The following is a 21600-nucleotide window of genomic DNA, read 5'->3' as shown; positions in this document are numbered from 1 at the left end:
CTATCCTTGCTCACCCTAACTTTGTTGAAGATTATACTTTTTAGTTTGAGATAATTGTAGTTTCACAAGAGTTAATTTAGAGAGAAACCACAGACCCTTTTCCAAGTGTTTCCCAGGGATGACATCTTATAGAGCCGTGTTCTAAGCAGGACATTGACATTGCAGTCAAGACAGTTGCCCTTCACGTTTTGATGTGTAGATTCCTTCTCATTTTTTCTTTACCCATTTCATAGATTCCTCTCTCCTTATTCTTTTTGCTAGTGTCTTCATTGCCCCAGGGATTTAACTGAGTTAAGGGTCCTACAGATCTCACCTTCTCTTTGATCACCTGTCATAGTTTCTAGGGGTAGCAATTTCTGAGCACAGAGTTCTTCCTGAAATGACCTACCCTGAAAATCATTTGGAAGGCTCCAGGGCCTTAAATTCATGTTAGTGTCTGGTCTCCTATGAGCTCTTAAAGGTGAATCATGTACAGGGACTGGTATGGTACTAATCTTTTGAGACTCAGGGGCCATAATCAAAGGTCTTCCCCCCCCCCCAAAGGACAGTTCTGCACAGAGGATGTGGATGAGTGCCTGTTGCAACCCAACGCCTGTCAGAATGGGGGCACCTGTACCAACCGCAATGGAGGCTATGGCTGTGTGTGTGTAAACGGCTGGAGTGGAGAGGACTGTAGCGAGAACATCGACGACTGTGCCTTCGCCTCCTGCACTCCCGGCTCCACCTGCATTGACCGTGTGGCCTCTTTCTCTTGCATGTGCCCAGAGGGGAAAGCAGGTAAGACCAGCAGAAGGACAGAGCTGAAGCACAGGGGAGGGACAGGACTTCTGCCTTCTTTGTCATCCTGATAGCTGTGTTTTATGAATTACCATCTGCAGGAACATACCACTCAGGGCTGTGCTTGTGAAAATGTAGTCTACTGGCCATAGTGCTGTGGAGTTAGTCTTCTTCCTTACAACTGTAGCTCTCCTCTCAACTCTATGTGTTTTAGTTTTTCATTCCAAAAAAGGAAAGTTAGTAACCATGACTTTCGAGCATCCGCTGAAATCCTTAAGATCTTAAACTGAAAACCACCTATGGTATTATGACTAATAAACGGATTCACAGACTTTATTTTAAGAAAAAATAATATATTTACTCAAAAGGAGTTGGCAGAAAAGAAGCATTGACATGCCTTTCACTTCTCAGTGTCTGACGCATACCAGCAGCAGTTGGTTTTGCGTGCTGGCTTGTCTGTCCAGCTTAACCAGATATATGAAAACTCCTTTGGTGGGATCACGTCCCACTTTGGCATATGACAGTTTAAGGAAAGATTTTTACAGTCTGTAAAGTTAATATTGCTTTAGCTTCTCAATTTAACAGTTGCTAGTTCTAAGAGTAGGAGAGCAGTGTAGGGAGGAATGAAATGGAAGAACAGTTTAGTTGAAAGAACTTCTATCCAGCAATTTTGAAATGTCCTTATACTGTGCCCTTCCCAAAACCCCACCTCCAGCTTTGTGGAAGAAGCCTCAGTTACCTGTTTTTAAGTTAATTGCGGACTGGAAAATCCAGTTCCCATGTGAACTACACAAAACAGGAAGCCTAGTAAATATCTTTAGAGACCTAGGGGCACCTGAGCCAGGAATGTTGCTACTGTTAAAAATGCTGCCCTAGAAGAGACTAATGACATTCAGTTGCTTTTTTCTTCTAAGGCAAGTGAAATGTTGGTGGTCCCATAATCATAAGGTGACAGAATTTGGGGAAAGTAAGATGCTAGACAAAATACAGGATGTGTGGACTGTTTGAGACATACTTATACTAAAAAGTTAATCTGAAATTCAAATGTAGCTGGGCTGATTCTATTTTTATTTGCTAAATCTGGTGCACTTTTAGTGTCTAACTTCATTTTCACATCTTCTTCTTCTTATTTTCTGGGCTGTAGATGTCTCTGCCCTGGACGAGTGGTCTAGATGAGGGCTCAGTGTCAGAACCCTGGGGTGGTCTGGAGTAGCTAGTTGCTTTGCTGATGGCTGCAGCATGTCCCCAAGGTAGGATCAGGCAAAGGGGAAGTTGATTCTACATCTCCATGTTGGATTGTGAAGGTTTTCCCTCCTTGGTGAAAGAGAAAGCTCTTCCTCAAGTGAGGGACATTTTCTCTTAGCTCTTCTGTGCCCTACCCTGTGACAGGTCTCCTGTGCCATCTGGATGATGCATGCATCAGCAATCCTTGCCACAAGGGGGCACTGTGTGATACCAACCCCCTGAATGGGCAGTATATTTGCACTTGCCCTCAAGGATACAAAGGGGCTGACTGCACGGAAGATGTAGATGAGTGTGCCATGGGTGAGTACTTCGCTTAGCAAGTGTTGAAACTGAGCATATTTTACTCTTTGAAGTGTGTCACACCAAACATCAGGTTTCTCCTATTCCATGCTTACTGTTTATGACTAACCCTTTCAGTGTCACGGTAGCATGTACTCCACTGCAGGAATAAAGTGTATGAGATGGCTATACTTCACTCTTAGTAGAAGCCCTACCTCCATGACAGTTTGGGAAGAAACTGAAATAGCAAAAATGTACAAGAGTTGAGATTACTTTAGTGTTATTTCTTTTTTTTTAATTAAGGAAGAAAATAGAAAATTGATAGTGAGATTGTTAAAGACCTGGCTCTGATGTTATAAACATCAGAACCCTTTTTTTTTTTTAAAGACAAAGTCAAGCTCTTTTGCTCTGAGTAGACTACAGTGGTGTCATCATAGCTCACAGCAACCTCAAACTCCTGGGCTCAAGTAGTCCCCCTGCCTCAGCCTTCTGAGTAGCTGGGATTGCTGGTGTGTGCCATAGTGCCAGCTAATTTTTGTGATTTTAGTAGAGATGGAGTCTTGCTCTTGCTCAGGCTGGTCTTGAACTCCTGAGTTCAAACAGTCTTTCTCCAGCCCCCCAGAGTGTTAGGACTACAGGCCTGAGCCACTGTGTCTGGCCAGGTCCCCTTTTATAATCCACATTGGTAGAAACTTTTTCAAAGTGCTTTGATCCCAGTAATCAGTGTTTTTGTCTTGCAGCCAATAGCAACCCTTGTGAGCATGCAGGAAAATGTGTGAATACGGATGGCGCCTTCCACTGTGAGTGTCTAAAGGGTTATGCAGGGCCTCGTTGTGAGATGGACATCAACGAGTGCCATTCAGACCCCTGCCAGAACGATGCCACCTGCCTGGATAAGATCGGAGGCTTCACATGTCTGTGCATGCCAGGTAATGGGCCCAGTAGAGAGAGGGATTGCACTGTACTTCTCTCAGCAGAGCAGTCGGTGTACAATAGTAATTCCATAGTTCTGTTAACAGTTCCTCATGCTGACTGGAGGTGCTATAGGAAGTCATCGTTCTTAGGCAAACCCCTTACTTGAAGACTGAGGCAGTGCTAAAATTCTTAAAGCTATGTAGACCAACTTAAAACTTATTATGTCAAAATCCAGGTACGTGTAATAGAAAATTTCAGAAATGATTTACTATACAAATCCTTTATATAACAAGCTTTTCTGATCTTCTGATCTATTACAAATACCCCATAATTCCATTTATAGAAATAAGTTTCACCTGCAGTCATATAGGAACTTACCATTTATCAAAAATGAGGCACATGTTTAGTTCTATTCTAGAGCTTTTCCACAGAGACCATGTCTTGAATCCTCAGAGGATGCAGCCATATCCTGTTTCAGATGGCAGCTAACATTGGCTACTCTGCCTAATTGAGGATGCTGGCTGCTCTAGCCTAGAAGGGCCTCCTGATCTTGACCAGCACCCTGAGAGCAGCCATGGCTCCAACTTAGTGGTCTTTGGGAACATAGAGTGGGGACACTTTGGGCCAGGCATGGTCCTTAAATCGTGGATTGGTCACAGAAATTGTGGAACACTGTTTGTTTACATGACAAGTACTTCCCAGTGTCTTTATGGATGTCTCAGAGTCTTCCTTAGTCCTGCTAATGTTCAGAGGAACTTGTTCCCATCAGGGTAGGAGCCCGTTTCTCTTTGCAGAAGTGTTCATGTTCGTAGAATATGTAGCCACCTTTGCAAATGTGTGCTTTACTTGGCTGGACTGTGCCTTTCTCTCCTTCTGAGTCACTTGTGCGGTCCATTTCATTCAGGTTTCAAAGGTGTGCATTGTGAATTGGAGATAAATGAATGTCAGAGCAACCCTTGTGTGAACAATGGACAGTGTGTGGATAAAGTCAATCGCTTCCAGTGTCTGTGTCCACCTGGTAAGTCCCACCCCCTGCCTCTGTTTTCGCTTAAAGTATAAAGACAACTGACCGCAGAGAAGGGAGGAGGGAGAGAATGTGTGTGGGCTGTACATGAGGAAATCATTAAAATGAGTACTTGGTGATAGGAGTGTGTGTGTACAGAAGTGGGGAATTTGTTTTAGCTAGTATATCTTCTAAATCCTTTGTGGCCAGAAGTCCAAGTCTATTCTTGAATGGCCCATGACCTCTCTGTCTGTGTATATATTTCAAAATACTCATACTTCACAAAAGTCTTCGTTGTAGGCTATTCAGGATTTTATTTTTTCCCATGGGTCATATTCTTGAAGGCACTCTGTGAGATTATTATTTTTAGACATTTCACCCCATGCGTTCAGAAATAGACAACACATGTCAATTTTTTCCAAGATTTTCTGTCTTTCCTCTTTTTTTCCCCAAGCTATGGTTGAATATATGCCAAACCGTCTGCCATAGATTAGGGCCTCTCCCATTGTTCTTCAGAGAAGAAGATTCCTGTTGCCTGTGAAGCTACAGTTACTTGTTTGAGGGTTTTGCCTATAACATTTCTGTCCTACTTGGTTTATTTAGAGGTGGAATCTGTACTATGATGTGGATACATTCCACAAGTGCCCTAAACTTTACCCATTTGATCCAGTGACCTTTTGAGGTCTATGCTTGCTGGCCCATTGGTGTAATCCCTGCCAGTTGCCTAACCCACTCCTCCTTAGCCATCATTCTCATGGTAAAGGAAGACATAGGATAATCCATTGACTTGTGTCATCACTGTGCCTTTTTAAGGTTTTACTGGGCCAGTTTGCCAGATTGATATTGATGACTGTTCCAGTACTCCATGCCTGAATGGGGCAAAGTGTATTGATCACCCTAATGGCTATGAATGCCAATGTGCCACAGGTAAGAAGATTCTTTTCACTTTTATCCCCCTGTAGGTCCATCTGAATAAAATAGGCTGATAGTTCTTGTCCTCTGCAAGCTGCTTTACTAGGCCAGTGGACTATCAGGGTCTACTCTGTATTTAGAGAGAGCTCCTTCCAAAAGATATTTTTTTTTTGAGATAAGAGTCTCAGTTACCTTGGAGTAGAGGGCAATGGTATCATAGCTCACAACAACCTCAAACTCTTGGGCACAAGTGATCTTCTTGTCTTAGCCTCCCTACTAGCTGGGACTACATACAAGTGCCAGCCACCACACCTGGCTAGTTTTTCTATAGAGATGGGGTCTTAGTTTGCTCAGGCTGGTCTTGAACTCCTGAGTTCAGGAGATCTACCCCTCCATGGTGCTAGGATTACAGGTGTGAGCCCAACAGATTTTTTGATGCTGACACTGTTTCCTTCTGCAACACCTGCCTCCTTCCCCACCACAACAGTGGTCTGGCTGGACATTTCCATTTGGTGTCCATGTCTTTTTAGGACAGATTTTGGCAGCAGTGATTTCCAGCTGGCTGGATTTATTCCTTCAGGAAAGGGAAAAATTCCAGTTAAAAGCTATTTTTCATTGGAGTTTCTTAGCAGGAGGCCTGTCTCTGTATTTCTTGAGCCAAATAACTATGAAAAAAAAAAAAAAGACCCAGAAATCTAAAGGCTGAATGTGAACACGAGCAGAGATTTTTTTGCACAAAAGCTACCTAACGGTGTTGAGAATCCTGTGGAGATGACGAGAGCTCCAGTACACGTGTACCAACGGGAAGTGCTGGGGACTTCTTTAACTTCTGCTGCTTGAGTCAAAAGGGTCTGCTCACATGTGTTCCACAGTGGGGTCTGCACTGGTACTTCTCACTTGGGAGTGGCTTCAGTAAGCCAAATATTACCTGTTACATATTTGCTTCTACACAGACTGATATTGTAGAGGGGCTAGAATATATTATAAGAAGTGAACTTTTTCATTATCTGATTTCTTGACAGCGAAGTTATCAGTATTATTCAAGACGTTATTATGTTTTAGAGAATGGATTATTAAAGGGTTGTAGGCATTATGTGTGTGATTTCTTTCCAATCACAGAAAAGCAAATTTTGTCAATAAAAATCAGTACAGAGAGTCAATACTACATATCTCTAGTATTAGACCTACTAAGTTAGGAAGACCTGTGTAACTTTCTTCATTTTCTTATAAATAGTTGTCTCTTCTTGGAGAAGTTCCAAGTTTTGTCTTCACCTGGCCAGGTTGTTTTTATGGAGGATAAGCTTCATTGGAAAATAATTAAAAACCTTGAACTTATCTTTAAAAGGGAAGAGAGGCCTAATGGTTCCTTTTAGGGAGAGATGTGAGGTCAGTCTATTTAAACCTGGAAAACAAGAATTCTAGTTTCTTTTACTTTTAAATGCTCATAATTACTTCATTTTATTCAATACATGTTTATTAAAACTAGTATATATACATAGTACAGTGGGAGGTGTTGAGAGAAATAAAAATATTATCTGCCTCAGCAAGGTAAGAAACAATTTAGCTATATGTTGGGTTTGGGAGGAAAGAGTACAAAGATAAATATAGAAAGGAAAAATGTTTTGTGCTATTACAAGCTGAAGCCAAATAAGAAATGAAGATTCAGTTGAAGCATTCCTGCAGTGAAATTCTTAGTCACAAAGGTCTAAAATTTGATTTGGAAATCTGTGTTGTAAGCATAACTCTCCATGATGCTTCCTAAATCGGTACCCATAAGTCAATTTCTACTGCTTAAGGCCAGCAGCATTAGCTGGCCACTTGGGGTATGCAGAGTGAATGGAGGCGGCTGCGATGTGAACGGAGCAGGCGTCTGCCTTGTTCTTTGAGACTCACTGGAAAATACCTCCTAAAGGTTTCACTGGTGTGCTGTGTGAGGAGAATATCAACAACTGCGACCCCGATCCTTGCCACCACGGCCAGTGCCAGGATGGTATTGATTCCTACACCTGCATCTGCAATCCTGGATACATAGGTGCCATCTGCAGTGACCAGATTGATGAGTGCCATAGCAGCCCTTGCTTGAATGATGGGCGCTGCATCGACCTGGTGAATGGCTACCAGTGCAACTGCCAGCCGGGCACATCAGGTAAGCCCACCCTGCCTATGTGTGATGTGAGTTGTCACTGTTTCTCAAAAACAATTTATGCGGATGTCTCAGACTGTTGGCACCTGCTCAGATAAGTAAAGAATAGTCCTGATTCTGAGGACAGGCAAAGCCACACACGCACACATCTCACAGGCATATGGCGCTAGACAGTGGAGAATTTGGAAAGCTGGTAATTTTGTGTTGAAAGTATATTGGGGGCACACCACTCCAAAAATGGAAATTATTATTTAAAATAGAAAACGTTCTCACCTTAGTGGCTTGATTCATTTTAATTCATTTTGTTTTTTCTTTAACCTCCCTCTCCCACACTCTACCCAGATTGATGAAGTCTCTCCCTCCCCCCACCTGCTGCCTTTCTCCCTCCCTTGTCTCTTCATTCTTTCCTTCCCTCTTCTGTTTCCTCTTCCCTCTTCCACAATCCAGTGTTCTTAATGTGACATATCTGCCCCTTTTCCTGGTGGGGCCTTAGGCATCTTGGGAGATTCTCAGAGGCAGGAGATACTTTGCAGCACATCATAGCAGTTATAAAGTGGAACTGCCATTCCCCACTCTCAGAGTTCAGTGCTGTCCCCTGACCTTGGGTGAATGACTGCTTGTCAGTTGTGAAGGCATCTGCTCCTTGTTGGGGGTGAGTTATTTTCTTAGGCGGCAGGTCTAAGTCGGCAGGTCTTAGGCAGAATCCAGGTTTCACTGGATTCTGTTTTACTTATTAGATGAATGGTTATGGTCACAACTGTGGTTAATGGACAGAGAAGTACTATGCTCAGATCAAAGGAAAATACATTAGTGGAAGATTAACCAATGTGCACCTTTGTTCGAAGGGAACCTGCCAATATAAGGGAGTGATTTATTGAGAACTCATTCTGGACTTGAGGAAAATGACCTACATAGGGGGCTGAGGGTAAAGAAGTAGTTAGTTGCCCTAATTTTATTTTGTTATTTCCAAATCCATTTCTTCAGAGTTGTCAGAGGCCCTGGTCTCTATCCAGGGCCTCATACATGCCAAGTTTGAAAACAAAGTCCTTTTTGAATTGCTCAAGCATACGAAAAACATCCCGTGCAGTCACAGCTGAAAATGCCTTCCTCTCCTCACATTTAGATAACTCACTAGAAGGGCTGAATAGGTCTTTGTAAAAACTTCCAAAAGCAATTTGCTTCTGGGTTGGTCCCCAGACTTGAGAAATTACAGGACGAAAAGAAATTTGAGAGATTTACAAGCAACTGAATGGATGCCTTTAGAATGGAGGAGCTGTTTAAGGCTTTGCTATCATTCCCATCATAACAAACATACTGGAAACCTGGGCGAGGGGTGGGTTGGCAAGCAGGTTGTTTTCACCGAGGTGATATCCCTGTGCCAGGATGTATCAGGTGTGTTTTGGGGGGGAGGACAGAGAGGCACAGTGTATGTGGCTGTCACCAAGAAGGCAAGAAGTCAGCGTGAGTTGTCTGTAGGCAGAACGAGGAAGGAAAGACCCAGAATCTCTCGAATCTGCCAAATCCATTCCTTGCAGCTGTTTGGAGAATTAAAGCAAAGAGAGGCAGCCAACATAAAGAAATGTCAGCCTGTAATGGATGGAGAAGGAGCTGGCACATACCAGGGACTCGGGTGGAAAGTCCATGAAGTGAGGTATTATGATTAGACTCTCAGGTTTCAGAGTAAGAATCCCTGATCTTTTTACAAAATGGTGTATGTTGGTAGCTCAGGCTTTGGATGGGTGTGGATGGGAGGGACACTTTACCATTTGCTTGTTGAGATTGTGGTGTTCACTCACCGTGTACTTGAAGTGAGGTATATACCTAGAGTCACTTTCACTGCCTCTTCGCATCTGAGCTTTTATGGTGGCAAAACTATTTTAAATTCATTTCTTTTTGTTTTAGGTAATAGAGACCTACTTGAGCTAGCTTAAGAATTATTTACAAACAAATGAATAGCCACAAACCCCAGTAACAATGAATTTAGTGTAAACACACAGAACCTCTTATGGATTCCCAGCAAGAATTGATGATGAGGCTTTGGAGCGACTGGCAGGAGGCAGGGCAGTTTGCAGAGCAGAGGACACAGGGTCAGCCTTGCAGGGAGAGAACCTGGTTGGCCCAGCTTGATCCAGATGTCTGCTCCTGCTTGAATAATCCATGGACAACAGGGGTCTGGGTCACATTGGATCACCAGAGTTTCATGATGCAGGGCTGCCCTCTGGGCTGAGAGTGAATGGGGGTTGTCAGCCAAGGGCTGGAAACATCTCCTGAAGGTACCCACTGGTCTGCAAGGATACGCAAATCCTTTCCTCATTTTGGCCAGGAGGCAGTGCAGCCTCACTAACCATGGAAGGACAGTGTGGTGGGAAGTGTAGAGCTGTGGAGCCAGAGGGTTCGGATCCAGCTGTCCTGTCTAATCTGTGGACTTTCTGTCACGTGTAAAATGGGTGTGACATAGCCTGTTCCCTTTATAATTATTACCAGTAAATGTTAATGCAAGGTGTAAGTGAATTAGAAACGTGGAATTTGTCCTGAATGTTTTTTTTTTTATATTCTTATTACCAGGTTTCATTTTTAGGCTGTCAAAATTACCAATGTAGTCTCCTACAATTCCCAGAAAGCACCACTAACTTTATATAAAGTAGTGAAATTATGTGAGTATTTTTCCATAATCAAGATAACAGTAATTATCGATAAATCCCTGCTGTTTAGTTAACCATATTCAGATCTAAACTTGTGTGAATGTAGATAAACCCTTCCATTCATCTGAAGAATAGACCTGGAATAAGGCATTGTACGTAAGGGGGGAGTTACTCAGCTCACTAAGATCTGTAAGATTAATCTTGAACATCAGCACATAACACTGTGGTCACAGTAAAGCTACAATAATGTATACCAGTCCAAAAATTTTAGTTTTGATTTGAAAGCTCCAATTTTATTTGTGGCATAAGATTCTGTCATTTGCTTTTCTTGCAGTCACAGGTTTGCTCCTTTCATTTAATCATTGCTGTATATTCAGTTCTGAATAACCCTGGTTTGTCAGTTGTTCTTTGACTTAAGATGACAAAAGCAGCTATTTGCGGTCGTAACTCCCTCGGCCCCACAACTGCTCTTTCTGGAGACAGCTCTTGGACCCAGCATGCTTTACGACGTTCCATTCCATCACACGGGGTAGTAGACATACACTCGAGGTTTACGACTGAATAAAACTGTGAAGTCAATCATTTTAACTTCTTCACCAAAGCCACACTTCCAGTGAACCTGACATTTTTACCTGCTTGCTTGACTGTGGGCAGCGGAGGCAGGGAAAAGAACGACCGCTAGTACGGTGTGGTGCCACCACCCTGATTGTGCCACGATGCCACCAGCTTTGTCCCTTGCCTGTGCACCATCAGTGTGACTGTCAACACAGTGAAGAGGGCAAACAGTGGCCTATAAACAGATTAAATCCTTTGCACCCCAGCGTCCCCCTGAGTGAGTCTCTGGGTTGTGCATTGTGAACTGCTGCTTGGCCCTGCCTGAGGTTGGCTGGGACCCCTGAGCTTTATTAGCACACAGCATCTCGCGTGCAGACAGCCTTGCTGTTTCTGTGCTAACATTGAATGGTTTTTCTCGGTTTTCTCTGCAGGGGTTCACTGTGAAATTAACTTTGATGACTGCGCAAGTGCCCCTTGTGTCCATGGTGTCTGTATGGACGGCATCAGTCGTTACACCTGTGTCTGCTCACCCGGCTTCACAGGTAATGCTCCTTTTATTGGAAAGCCTTTCCTTCAGCCCTGTCACTTTGGGGAAATGGCACAAAAAGGAAAATTATTTTTTAAATGGCTCCCATTCCTGTGGCTCTCTGGAAGGTTAGAAGCTGATTTTTCTGAAGCTTTGAACCGGTTTATCACTTAGAGACCTTTCCTAAACTGAAACAGGACATTTTCATTGATTAGGATTTTTAAATCATGTGTTTCTTGCTACTTGAAAAGAATGCCAGATAGACCACAAGTTTTCGTCGTTTTACTCGAGTTCCACAGCTTCTAAAGCCACCTGTGCTCCTCTGTAGGTGGTACTCAGTGCATTCTGTAGCACGGCACTCAAGGCACAATTCTAGGAAAACACTAACTTCTGGGTATTTCTAGGAGATTGTTGGACGAAGTCAGAATTTGGGAAACACCTACTAATTTGGGCAGCTCGAATAAGGTCTTCCTGCTCAGGAGGAAGTAAATTAATAAAGTGAATGGCTAAAATAATTGTGAATGTTATTGTTCATCAAGCCTAAACATCTCGGCCACATGCACATGCACGCATGTGTGCAAACACACTGCCCTGTCTTCTCTTTACTTTTTTATGTTGCCTTCACCTTTTGCCTTCCTGATCAAAGAACCTTAGTGGCTGCTACTGTGGAAACATGGGGCTTGCCAGCCACACCCCTACATTTGGTAACTGGCCCCATCACAGGGCATATGCTGTGTGTTCTGTTCTTTCTGGGCATTGCCACACTCAACATGGCCACTGAAATATTGTTGCCTCTCAATACATTTTGTATGGTCGTCTGCACCGTATATGAGAATCAGCCTTTGGAACATTTGACAGAGCCCACAAAGGCCAGCCAGCGTCAAGCAAAATAAATATCTATCATTTACTTGCCAGGAATGCACTTTGCTATCTATTTCACAAGCATTTCTTCTATTTAACATGATTATAGACCGTTGAGAAGAAACTCTGTGGCTCAAGTGGGTCACAAGGATCCCTGTTGAGTGGACAATGACTGAGAATCCAGATATGATGAAAACTTCCATGCCCAGTGCCCAGCCACTGTGGCAGCCTGAAGTACTTCTGCAGCCTGAAACTTGTTACCCCAAGATCAAGTGGCAGTTAATTGAACACACAAAATCCCTGCTAGGTAGGATAATAGGCGCATTGTTGTTCAGTGGGTAACAGGAAGAGAATAGCTAACATTATCGAGGATTTGCTCTGAGCTGGGACTAAATTAAGTGCCAAATGTTCCTTGTCACTACTATTTTCATTCCTGTGGTGTTGACGAGAATCCCAGAGCCCAGAGAGGTTAGTAATGTACCAGTGCACTGCAGACAGCCTGAGCCCAGAGCCAGGCTCATTCCCACCGCCCAGGACAGCCTGAGTGGGAGCCTGTAGAATGTCCTTTTGGGTTTATATAAGGCTCTACTGGACTCTTTTTTCCTTTCTGAAATTCCAGTGAATTGTATTCTTTCTCTTTTTAACATTCAGAAAACCAGGGAAGGTCAAGGAGGGGAGGACATAGGCTAAAAATATTCTAAAACAAACTTGAGGTGTAGCATGGAACTCCATAACTAAGAAATGGAATGTTTTGGTTACCGGGTGGTACCCTGCCCTTGGAACTATTTGTTATGTCTGAGATTATTTTTCAAATGAGCTGCTGAAAATATCGCAGACTGTTGTGGTATATATTACATATACTCATCAGCAGCAAATGTGAGGAGTCATGTTCTTGTTTTATTTTAATACTTTTTTATTTACCAATTTAAACAGCTTTGACAGATTTTAGGGAGAGGGAGAGGTTTGTTTGTTTGAACTAACTTACTTTCTTACTTTCTTTCTTTCTTTCTCTTTCTCTTTCTCTTTCTTTCTTTCCTGGTTTGAAGAGTAAATTCTCTGTTTTCCTAGACCTCTCTGAATATAGCAAATTAAGGAACTATGTGTTGCGCCTGTAAATTGCTTTTCAGTTTTGTTAAAAAGCACCTTCATATTCATTGTCTTCTTGGATTCTCATAATAGCCCAGAGAGGAAGTTCTATTACTACCCTTGAACGTGGCAACTGAGAGATGGAACTCTGCATAATGAGTTCAGCTAATGAGTCTCACAGGGATGGCTCTGAGTTCCCAGAAGGCAGAGATCACTTTTAATCATCTTTATACCAAGTGTCTAAAGAAATGTCTAGCACAAAGGAGACACTTAGTAAATGGTGCTTAATGAATGAATGAATGAATTGATTACAGTACTTGATTACAGGACTTGATTACAGTACTTTTGCTATCCAACTTCAGACTCTAGTGTGTGGACTATACCATTGCTTCGTTTATTAAACACCAATTTATTGAGTAACCAGGGAGTAAGAAACATTGGCTATCTTCTCATTTCAGTAATTACTGAGCCCAGCAAGGTGCATGGCCTTGCAATAGAAAGGAAGGAAACTCCTTGAGTATGAACCTGGCTGATGGTGCAACTGTCAGCCAACCCAGCAGATTGCACAAGGAGATAAACACTTAACACACTTGGGTAAAGATGACTTGAAAATGTCTTCTGCAAAGAGATTAAAGGCAGGGAAGTAATCTTGGGAGGAGCAGCTTCTGAGATGTTTCTAAAACAGAACAAATATGAAAAAGGCTTTTCCTTACCCTCCATTGCTTTGCAGGCAGAGGCCTGCTCTGCGGTGGAAGAGCTCTGGTTCATATCTTGGTGCCAGTGGCAAACATCTTGAAGAATCAGTGCTTGAGGCTAAGGAAATATTATTTTAAAAGAAGTTACTAATAAAACAGTTCAGAGGAAAAGAGCAACCACTTCCAAATTATGGGTCTTTACCACAAGAACCACCAGTAGAGAGCACTGGAGGGTGAAAAATGTTAGTACTCACACTTTTATGAGTAGGTATCTATTTCACTTGGAATGTCCTAGTGTAAATGCAGGGTTGCTGTTTCTTAAATGAAAAAACATGGCTATTCATAAATTCCTTCATCGCAGTTGCTCAATGTTATTCATTTACAAAATTATGAGTAATTTTGAAATTGCAGATTTTCCAGAAATACACAGTTAAATCTCAGTTATTCAAACATAACAAATCATAACACTTATATAATGTCCTGGTAACTTTATTTAGCTTGATGCAACAAATATTGTTAAAACAAACATCTTTTCAATGTACAATTTTATATGTCTTAGAGGAAGAACATAATCACTTCAGTTCATATATTCTCATCATTTACACTATTAGATGATGGGAAATAATAGTCTTGAAAAGAATTTATGAAAATACATTGTTTACAACCCCTACATTAAAAAAAAAAATCTTGCTTGATTCTATCACAGTCTATACCAATGGGACCTAGACATTTCTATTTAAAATAACTATTGGAAGCTGGTATTCTTCATATATTAGAGTTTGAGAACCACATGTCTAGATTAGGAGACCCTGTATTGTCTTCTCTGTCATCAAAGGGCAATAAAATAATGCTTAGAGATTCTATATCCTGAGATTTAAAAGATAGATTGAAGCAATTATAATAATGAAAACAAAATAGCTTTTTTTTTTTTTTTGAGACAGAGCCTCAAGCTATTCCCCTGGGTAGAGCGCTGTGGCATCACAGCTCACAGCAACCTCCAACTCCTGGGCTCAAGCGAGTCTCCTGCCTCAGCCTCCCAAGTAGCTGGGACCACAGGTGCCCGCCACAGCGCCCGGCTATTTTTTGGTTGCAGCCATCATTGTTGTTTTGGCAGGCCTGGGCTGGGGACTCAAACCTGCCACCTTAGGTGTATTGGCTGGTGCCTTAGCCACTTGAGCCACAGGTGCTGAGCCCAAAATAGCTTTTTTATAATCAGTTTAACCATTAAATTTACAGTTCATTCACTGACTAATTTCAGTTTGACCAGAAATATAAGAGGCTAACTAAATGGCCAGGCGCGGTGGCTCATGCCTATAATCCTACCATTCTGACAGGCCAAGGCCAGTGGATCGCTTGATCTCAGGAGTTCAAAACCAGCCTGAGCAAGAGCAAGACCTTGTCTCTACTAACAATAGAAAAAGTAGCCAGGCATTGTGACTGGCAACTGTAGTCTCAGCTACTCAAGAGGCTGAGGCAAGAAGATCTCTTGAGCCCAAGAGTTTGAGGTTGCTGTGTGCTGTGATGCAAGGGGACTCTACCCAGGGTGACAGACTGAGACTCTGTCTAAAAAAAAAAAAAAAAGAGGCTAACTAAAAAAATGAATTTGGATAAATGAGCATTCTTAGGACAGTATTAAGAGGAGAAGCCATCTTTGGTAACCTTTTTAATTGTCTTTATAAAACTTTGTGAAGTTTCCCCATTTCTAAGAGGAAAAGAAGACATACATGTCAAAATGCTTCAGCACTATTCCAGTCTTTTGTTAAATTTGCTTCATTAACAGAAGTCAGTGTGCTTTCCTTGCATGGCATTGAGTGCTATTGGGTGTCTCTTCCTTAAATCCCAACATTTGGTGCCCCAAGGCAGCTTTTAAAGGCCTGTGCAGACTCCTAGTGCTGGGTCTATTCTGTAAGCACTTGGAATGTGAATGACACTGTCCCCCTTCTCCACAGGGCAGAGATGTAACATTGACATTGACGAGTGTGCCTCTAATCCCTGTCGCAAGGGTGCCACGTGTATCAATGATGTGAACGGTTTCCGCTGTGTGTGCCCTGAGGGGCCCCATCACCCCAGCTGCTACTCGCAGGTGAACGAGTGCCTCAGCAATCCCTGCATCCATGGAAACTGTACTGGAGGCCTCAGTGGGTGAGCAGCTGCACGTGCGAAGTTTCTACTAACCTGTGTCAAGACGGTGGTTTTGGCTCGGCGCCTATAGCTCAACCAGCTAAGGCGCCAGCCACGTACACCTAAGGTGGCGGGTTCAAATCCCCAGCCCGGACCCGCTATACTGCAATGACGGCTCCAACCAAAAAATAGCCGGGCGTTGTGGTGGGCGCCTGTGGTCCCAGCTACTTGGGAGGCGGAGGCAGAAGACTTGCTTGAGCCCAGGAGTTGGAGGTTGCTGTGAGCTGTAATGCCACGGCACTCTACCTGGGGGGACAGCTTGAGGCTCTGTCTCCAAAAAAAAAAACGGTGGTTTTTAGGACAGGCAATAGCTTGAAGAAGTCAGTTGGGGATATGAGCTGAGACTTGGTTGAAGATTTTGATAGTTTGCGTTGAAGCCTTCCAGGTTACCACTTCATCCGTAGAAGCTCTGGCCCCAAGTTCCCGTGACTGAGAACCTAGGTGAAAAATAAGGAAGAATGTCTCCTGTACACAGGGCATCAGCTAGGATCTTATTGAGAAGGGCCCAGGCTTATTTCATGAGGCTTTGACAATTGTTTTTTTTTAGTACTTACCACAGGATTGATATCTGAGGAATGTTCTAGCCTTTGATTTTTCCCCTTGCTTGAACACAGCTCAGCTCTGTCCTGTCACAGTACCAGTTCCTGCTCTGAAGTAGGGCAGCTTCAGCCAGCTGTATCTGTGGCCATGGTAAACATTCCCACTTTCAAAGCCCTTGGGATTGTGTGAAGTGTTGGCATTTTCTAGACTCAGGAATGCAACCTTAAATCCCATGAGATCGTCTTATACTCCTGCTAGGACAGGGCTAGCCATAGGACAGAGCTTCAGGCCTTCCCATTTGCTAAATTTCCACCAGTTAAAATAATAAAAAGTATATTAAGAGGTAAGTGTGAAATAAAGTATAACTATTACTGTTTCACAGTAGAGCAAGTTTCAAAGCACTCTCATCCATCTGCCTTTTTCTTAAAGATCACCAAAAAGAAATACTATTATTTTCACATATCACAATTTAAATGCTAATGATGTTCAAATTAGAGATTATATATACGTAAATATATCAAATTTCTTCATTCTTGTACTTTTTCCAGCTGGATGCTTTCTGAGGTTAGGTTTCAGGTCAGAATAAAGTGCTCTTTAGATGTCAGGTAACCAAGGATTACCTTGGAGTAGCTCAGGGTCTTTGCTGATCACCTGTTTCCTGAGTGTCTATTTTGCACAAGAAATAAGTGATCCTAAGGTTTGTTTACTTTAGTTTTATGTTTAATAAAATACATTGTGCAGATTTATCCCTGTAAATGTTTCCTTCATATTTTCCCAATATATTGTACGGATTATTGTTAACATATGAAATTTCGTGACCTTGATCAGCACCATGCAGGTGTCTTTCCTGGATGGCCCAGATGGGTCCATGTTATTCACATCATCTGCAAATTGATACACATATAGACCAGAGGAAAGTAGAAATGATACTAGTTTACCTGTCAGTTCTTCTTTTCCCTGTTTGTTCATCAAGTCCTGTATTCAGTCTGTGACTCAATTGTAATGTCAGACCTCCCACAGTAAAGTGTTCCCTCTTCTTTCAGATATAAGTGCCTCTGTGATGCAGGCTGGGTTGGCATCAACTGTGACATGGACAAAGATGAGTGTCTTTCTAACCCATGCCAGAATGGAGGAATTTGTGACAATCTGGTGAATGGATACAGGTGTACTTGCAAGAAAGGCTTTAAAGGTAAAAACAAAAGTACATCTTTCTTGTCTGCTCTTTTTGTGGACTGCTGAACTCATTCTTAGTTTTCCTGTCTTTGTTTTCATTCACTTATGTAGTAAACATATGGAGCAAATATTACTTACAAGGTGCTTGGGGAATAAAAACATGAACAAATATAATTTCTACCTTCACGCTAGCAGTGAGGTGAGCTTTGAAGATGAGCACTTTAAGACTCTGTTCAAACAGTTTTGGATAAATGTCTAACTGTGTTTCTTGGTCCGGGTTTAACTCTATGATAAATTAAATAGATAACATGAAAATATTTTGCTTACTGCATCATGATAGCAATAATATCCTGGAGGAATCCATATGTTCTGAACTCCTTCAACAAACTCTGAGATGTTCTTATGTGCTTAGTTATGGTCATGGTAGTTGTGTAAAGTCTTTTCTTGAGTTGTCATTGTCACATTGCTACATTCAGTTTTCTCTGAGAAACTCACTAAGGAAACACGTGTGTGTGTGTAAGTCACTCGTGTTTGCACTTATCTGCTTATTCATTGATTTCCCCACTCAGACATTGTGCCAGGCTATTATAATACATCAATAGATTTTAGAGCAGATTTGTTTGATTACTCAAAAATTTTCTGAAACCATATTTGAGTCTTTAATTTTCTGATACATTGCATTACATTTGCAAAGAAATTTTAGATTTAAAAGACTTTTATTTCTTCATCTCACTGAGACTTGTTTATCTATCAATGGGCAAAATAAAATTCAGAGGTAAAATCGAAAGTCAGGTTCCCAGCGAGCAGCAGTGCATATCTTAAACCCAGAACTCTGTGCTCCCAGACCATCGCTTTCTTTTGTGCAGTGCCAGAGTGTCTCAATTTTAAGGCCCTGTGCAAAGGTTCCCATTAATCCTTCATTCTTTCTCTCCTTTTCTTAGAGGTAGAGGGTTTCATGCCTTGAATCAATAGAAAACAGCTTCCTAGAGACTCTACTTATTAAAGAGTGTATGGAAATCAGAGGCTTTGGTTAATGTGTTTAAAAGGTTATCCCTTTTCTGGACCAGAAACTTTGTATCCAATGGGCTTATATTTAGATCAAAGATCAGGCTTTCACCTTTAATAAATTTCTCTGTTCATTATGGAGCAATTACTTGCATTTGGAGGAGCATCAGGCTTTCTGACCATTAGAATAGGCTGTTGTGCCGTTCATCTTGTAACTCACCACGTGCTGGCATTTACTGACCGTATACCATGGACCTGTGGCTGAAATGAATGAACAGGTGTTCCAGTGGCCTGAAGAGATGAGTGTAGTTTTCCAGGCGTTCACTAAGGAGGCTGACAGAAAGTTTCACTGTTTTTGCTTTTTTCCCTTTCTGTCTACAGGCTATAACTGCCAGGTGAATATTGATGAGTGTGCTTCAAATCCCTGCCTGAACCAAGGAACTTGCGTTGATGACATAAGTGGCTATACTTGCCAGTGTGTGCTGCCATACACAGGTGGGTCCTGCAGGTGCCTGCAGAGAGCAGAGGGGATGTGCGGCCCTGCCTTGGGTCTCCGCATCCTGGTCTGTGGGGCAGTGATGCTGCTCTGAGGACTCACTCCCTGATTTTCCTTCTTGACCTCACGGACTGGCTGTTGAGCTTTGAACAAAACATTGTTTTCTCCTTAGTGCAAGTGTGGGGCAATCATTTGCTGCCTTTATGCTTTAGTGTTTGGAATTTTTTTTTTAAATTACATGTGGCTGGCACCTGGTACACAGCTAGTGGTTTACTCCATGATTTGAATGAACCTGTGTTTTTTGAATTTGCCCTATTAATTTTAGTGTCAATCATTTATCAGTAATTTGTGATACACTAGGTGCTTTTTATACTTTGGGTTATTTGATCTATTCTTCAGTACGTCTACAAGGCAGAAGTGGCTGTTGCCACTTTGTACTTGAGGAGGCTGAGACAAATGGGGCTCGCTTGCTCATGGCCATGTAGGTAAGCAGTCCATCTCGGATGTACCCGCAAGTCTCTCTGAATCCAAATTCCTCCTAACTCCCTTTCTGCCCCTCACGTTTAGTTCCTCTGTGCCTCTCTCAAAGGCATTGCCCCTGGGACAGCTGTCACACTCTGGGAAGACACATGTGACTTCACCTCAGGTGCCCTTTCCTTCAGGTGTTATGTTTGGAGTGTGCGTAGACCTTCAGCCTCTGTTTTCTGTGGCCTTATTGCTGCCCTCTTGTGACTGTCAGTATTTCTATGACTGTGTATCGGCTTTTCTTCCATTTTACTCGTTCAGAGGGAACAGTGCACAAGTATGGGCAGTGGCTTTGCCTGTTTCATCAGACGGCGGCATGTAGGCAGATACATGGCCAAGTGTTTCCTCCCTTGGTGTCATGAGCTGGTCACACCAGCTGTTGATAGTGACGCTAAGCTCTACAGACTAGCAGAGTGCCACAGGCATGACTGCGCTTTCTGAAGGTCTTGATTCTGCCATCTTGACCTTTGTGCCCCTTTTGCATGAAATGTTACTGTAGGGAAACTGCATTTAACCTGTCTGGTTTATCAAATCAGAGTTACAGGACGTCTGTAACTATCCCCAGACAAAGGCTGTATCAGCAATGTCATTTTATAGTGACACTGCTAATCACCTTTGTTGATAGTGGAAAGATTATCTCATGTACAGCTATAAGGAGTGAGAAGTGACAAATGTGGGGAGACAGAAGGAGGCGTCACCATGCTCCACCGCACCCTCGGCTTCCTCACTGGGTGTCTTAGGCAGATAGAGTTTATTTGGATAATTTTTATTTGGTCATCATGCTGTTTAGACCCAGTAAGATATTTGATTATATGCTGGCTATTGATTTTTTTGTTTGTTTGTTTGTTTCCGGAGAAGGATACCAATGAAAGAATTTATTATGTGTTACCTTGGAGAAGTTATATCTGACCCACAGCCTTTACAGGGTCACTTTTTAGTTTTCCATGTGGCTAGGAGTTCTAAGCTTTGTGGAGTTTGTCCAGAATAGGGGATTAGCAGCTTTGCTTGCCCATGTAAACCACTGTCTGGTCAGATACATTTAAAACTGGTTGAGGCTATATTTAAGGAAAATTTGTGGTAATTGTTACTTCTTTCTGAATGCAAAATTTTAGAATGAAACCTAAAGTTGAGTTAGTGTAACTTTAAATAAAGATAACCTCATCTGTTTCTTAATAAAAGCATTCTTATTTAATTTTCTGTTTGTTTTTGCTGCACGCTTATATCTAGCATATGAGGTAGGATGTATTGGTGGGCTGTGAGAGCCATATTGATATAAGCACAAGAAGGTGGGTCACCTCAGTCAGAACTGCTACTCTGTCTCCCTCCTCTGACATGCCTGCTTTCAGGAGAGCAGAGATTGTGAGGCGCAGGAGGCCGTGCTTGCCTCTTCCCTGCCACGCACAGATGGATCGTGTGGCTGAGCTTATGAGAGCTGAATCTGAGCTAGGGAAATGCAGAACACCTGACTGAGGCAGGTGTCCAAATCCAAGTAAACACTCACGATGTAAAAGTGAAGATGACAGCCACCCAGAAGTGGTGGAGTACTCGTTCTATGCTCCAGGCTCTGTGGGAATAAGGACTTAGTGTGTATTATTTTCTTGTGACGCACACAAATTCTCTATAAGTTACATGCTATTCTAATTCTCATTGCATTTATGAGGTGCTCAGGTAAGATCAATAACTTTCCCAAGATCATACACCTATGTCAGAGCCAAGAGAGCCAGGACTATGAGTCCGTCAGACACCAAAGCCTCTTACTAACTACTTCCTGTGTGAATTCTGAGAACATCCTTGGTATACAGTTGGGGGATTTTTTCATTTTCTTGGCTGGTTCTTTATCATAAATGCTGTTATTTGCTTTCTAGGAAAGAATTGTCAGACTGTATTGGCTCCTTGTTCCCCAAACCCTTGTGAGAACGCTGCTGTTTGCAAAGAGGCACCAAATTTTGAGAGTTACAGCTGTCTGTGTGCTCCCGGCTGGCAAGGTAACAACATGGGGATGGACACCAAGAATATACATTCTGAACTTTAAACAGTGATG

At 42.4% G+C, this 21600-nt stretch overlaps 1 protein-coding gene across 1 annotated transcript in view; it reads left to right on the top strand.

Moving 5' to 3' along the window:
- NOTCH2 (notch 2) overlaps positions 1–21600 on the top strand; it is a 158238-nt gene that overhangs the window by 108145 nt on the left and 28493 nt on the right. The window contains exons 6-16 of the mRNA XM_003793802.3: positions 544–777; positions 2167–2322; positions 3042–3230; positions 4121–4234; positions 5033–5146; positions 7044–7277; positions 10903–11013; positions 15589–15781; positions 17404–17549; positions 18920–19033; positions 21425–21544. Coding sequence (XP_003793850.1) covers positions 544–777; positions 2167–2322; positions 3042–3230; positions 4121–4234; positions 5033–5146; positions 7044–7277; positions 10903–11013; positions 15589–15781; positions 17404–17549; positions 18920–19033; positions 21425–21544 — 1725 coding nt within the window. The remainder of the gene's footprint in view (positions 1–543; positions 778–2166; positions 2323–3041; positions 3231–4120; positions 4235–5032; positions 5147–7043; positions 7278–10902; positions 11014–15588; positions 15782–17403; positions 17550–18919; positions 19034–21424; positions 21545–21600) is intronic.

Source organism: Otolemur garnettii, unplaced genomic scaffold, assembly GCF_000181295.1.
Source record: "Otolemur garnettii isolate 467f Iridium unplaced genomic scaffold, OtoGar3 scaffold00073, whole genome shotgun sequence".
Taxonomy (NCBI): Eukaryota; Metazoa; Chordata; class Mammalia; order Primates; family Galagidae; genus Otolemur; species Otolemur garnettii.
The sequence above is the reverse complement of the archived record's forward strand: the minus strand, read 5'-3'. Positions and strand labels throughout refer to the sequence as shown.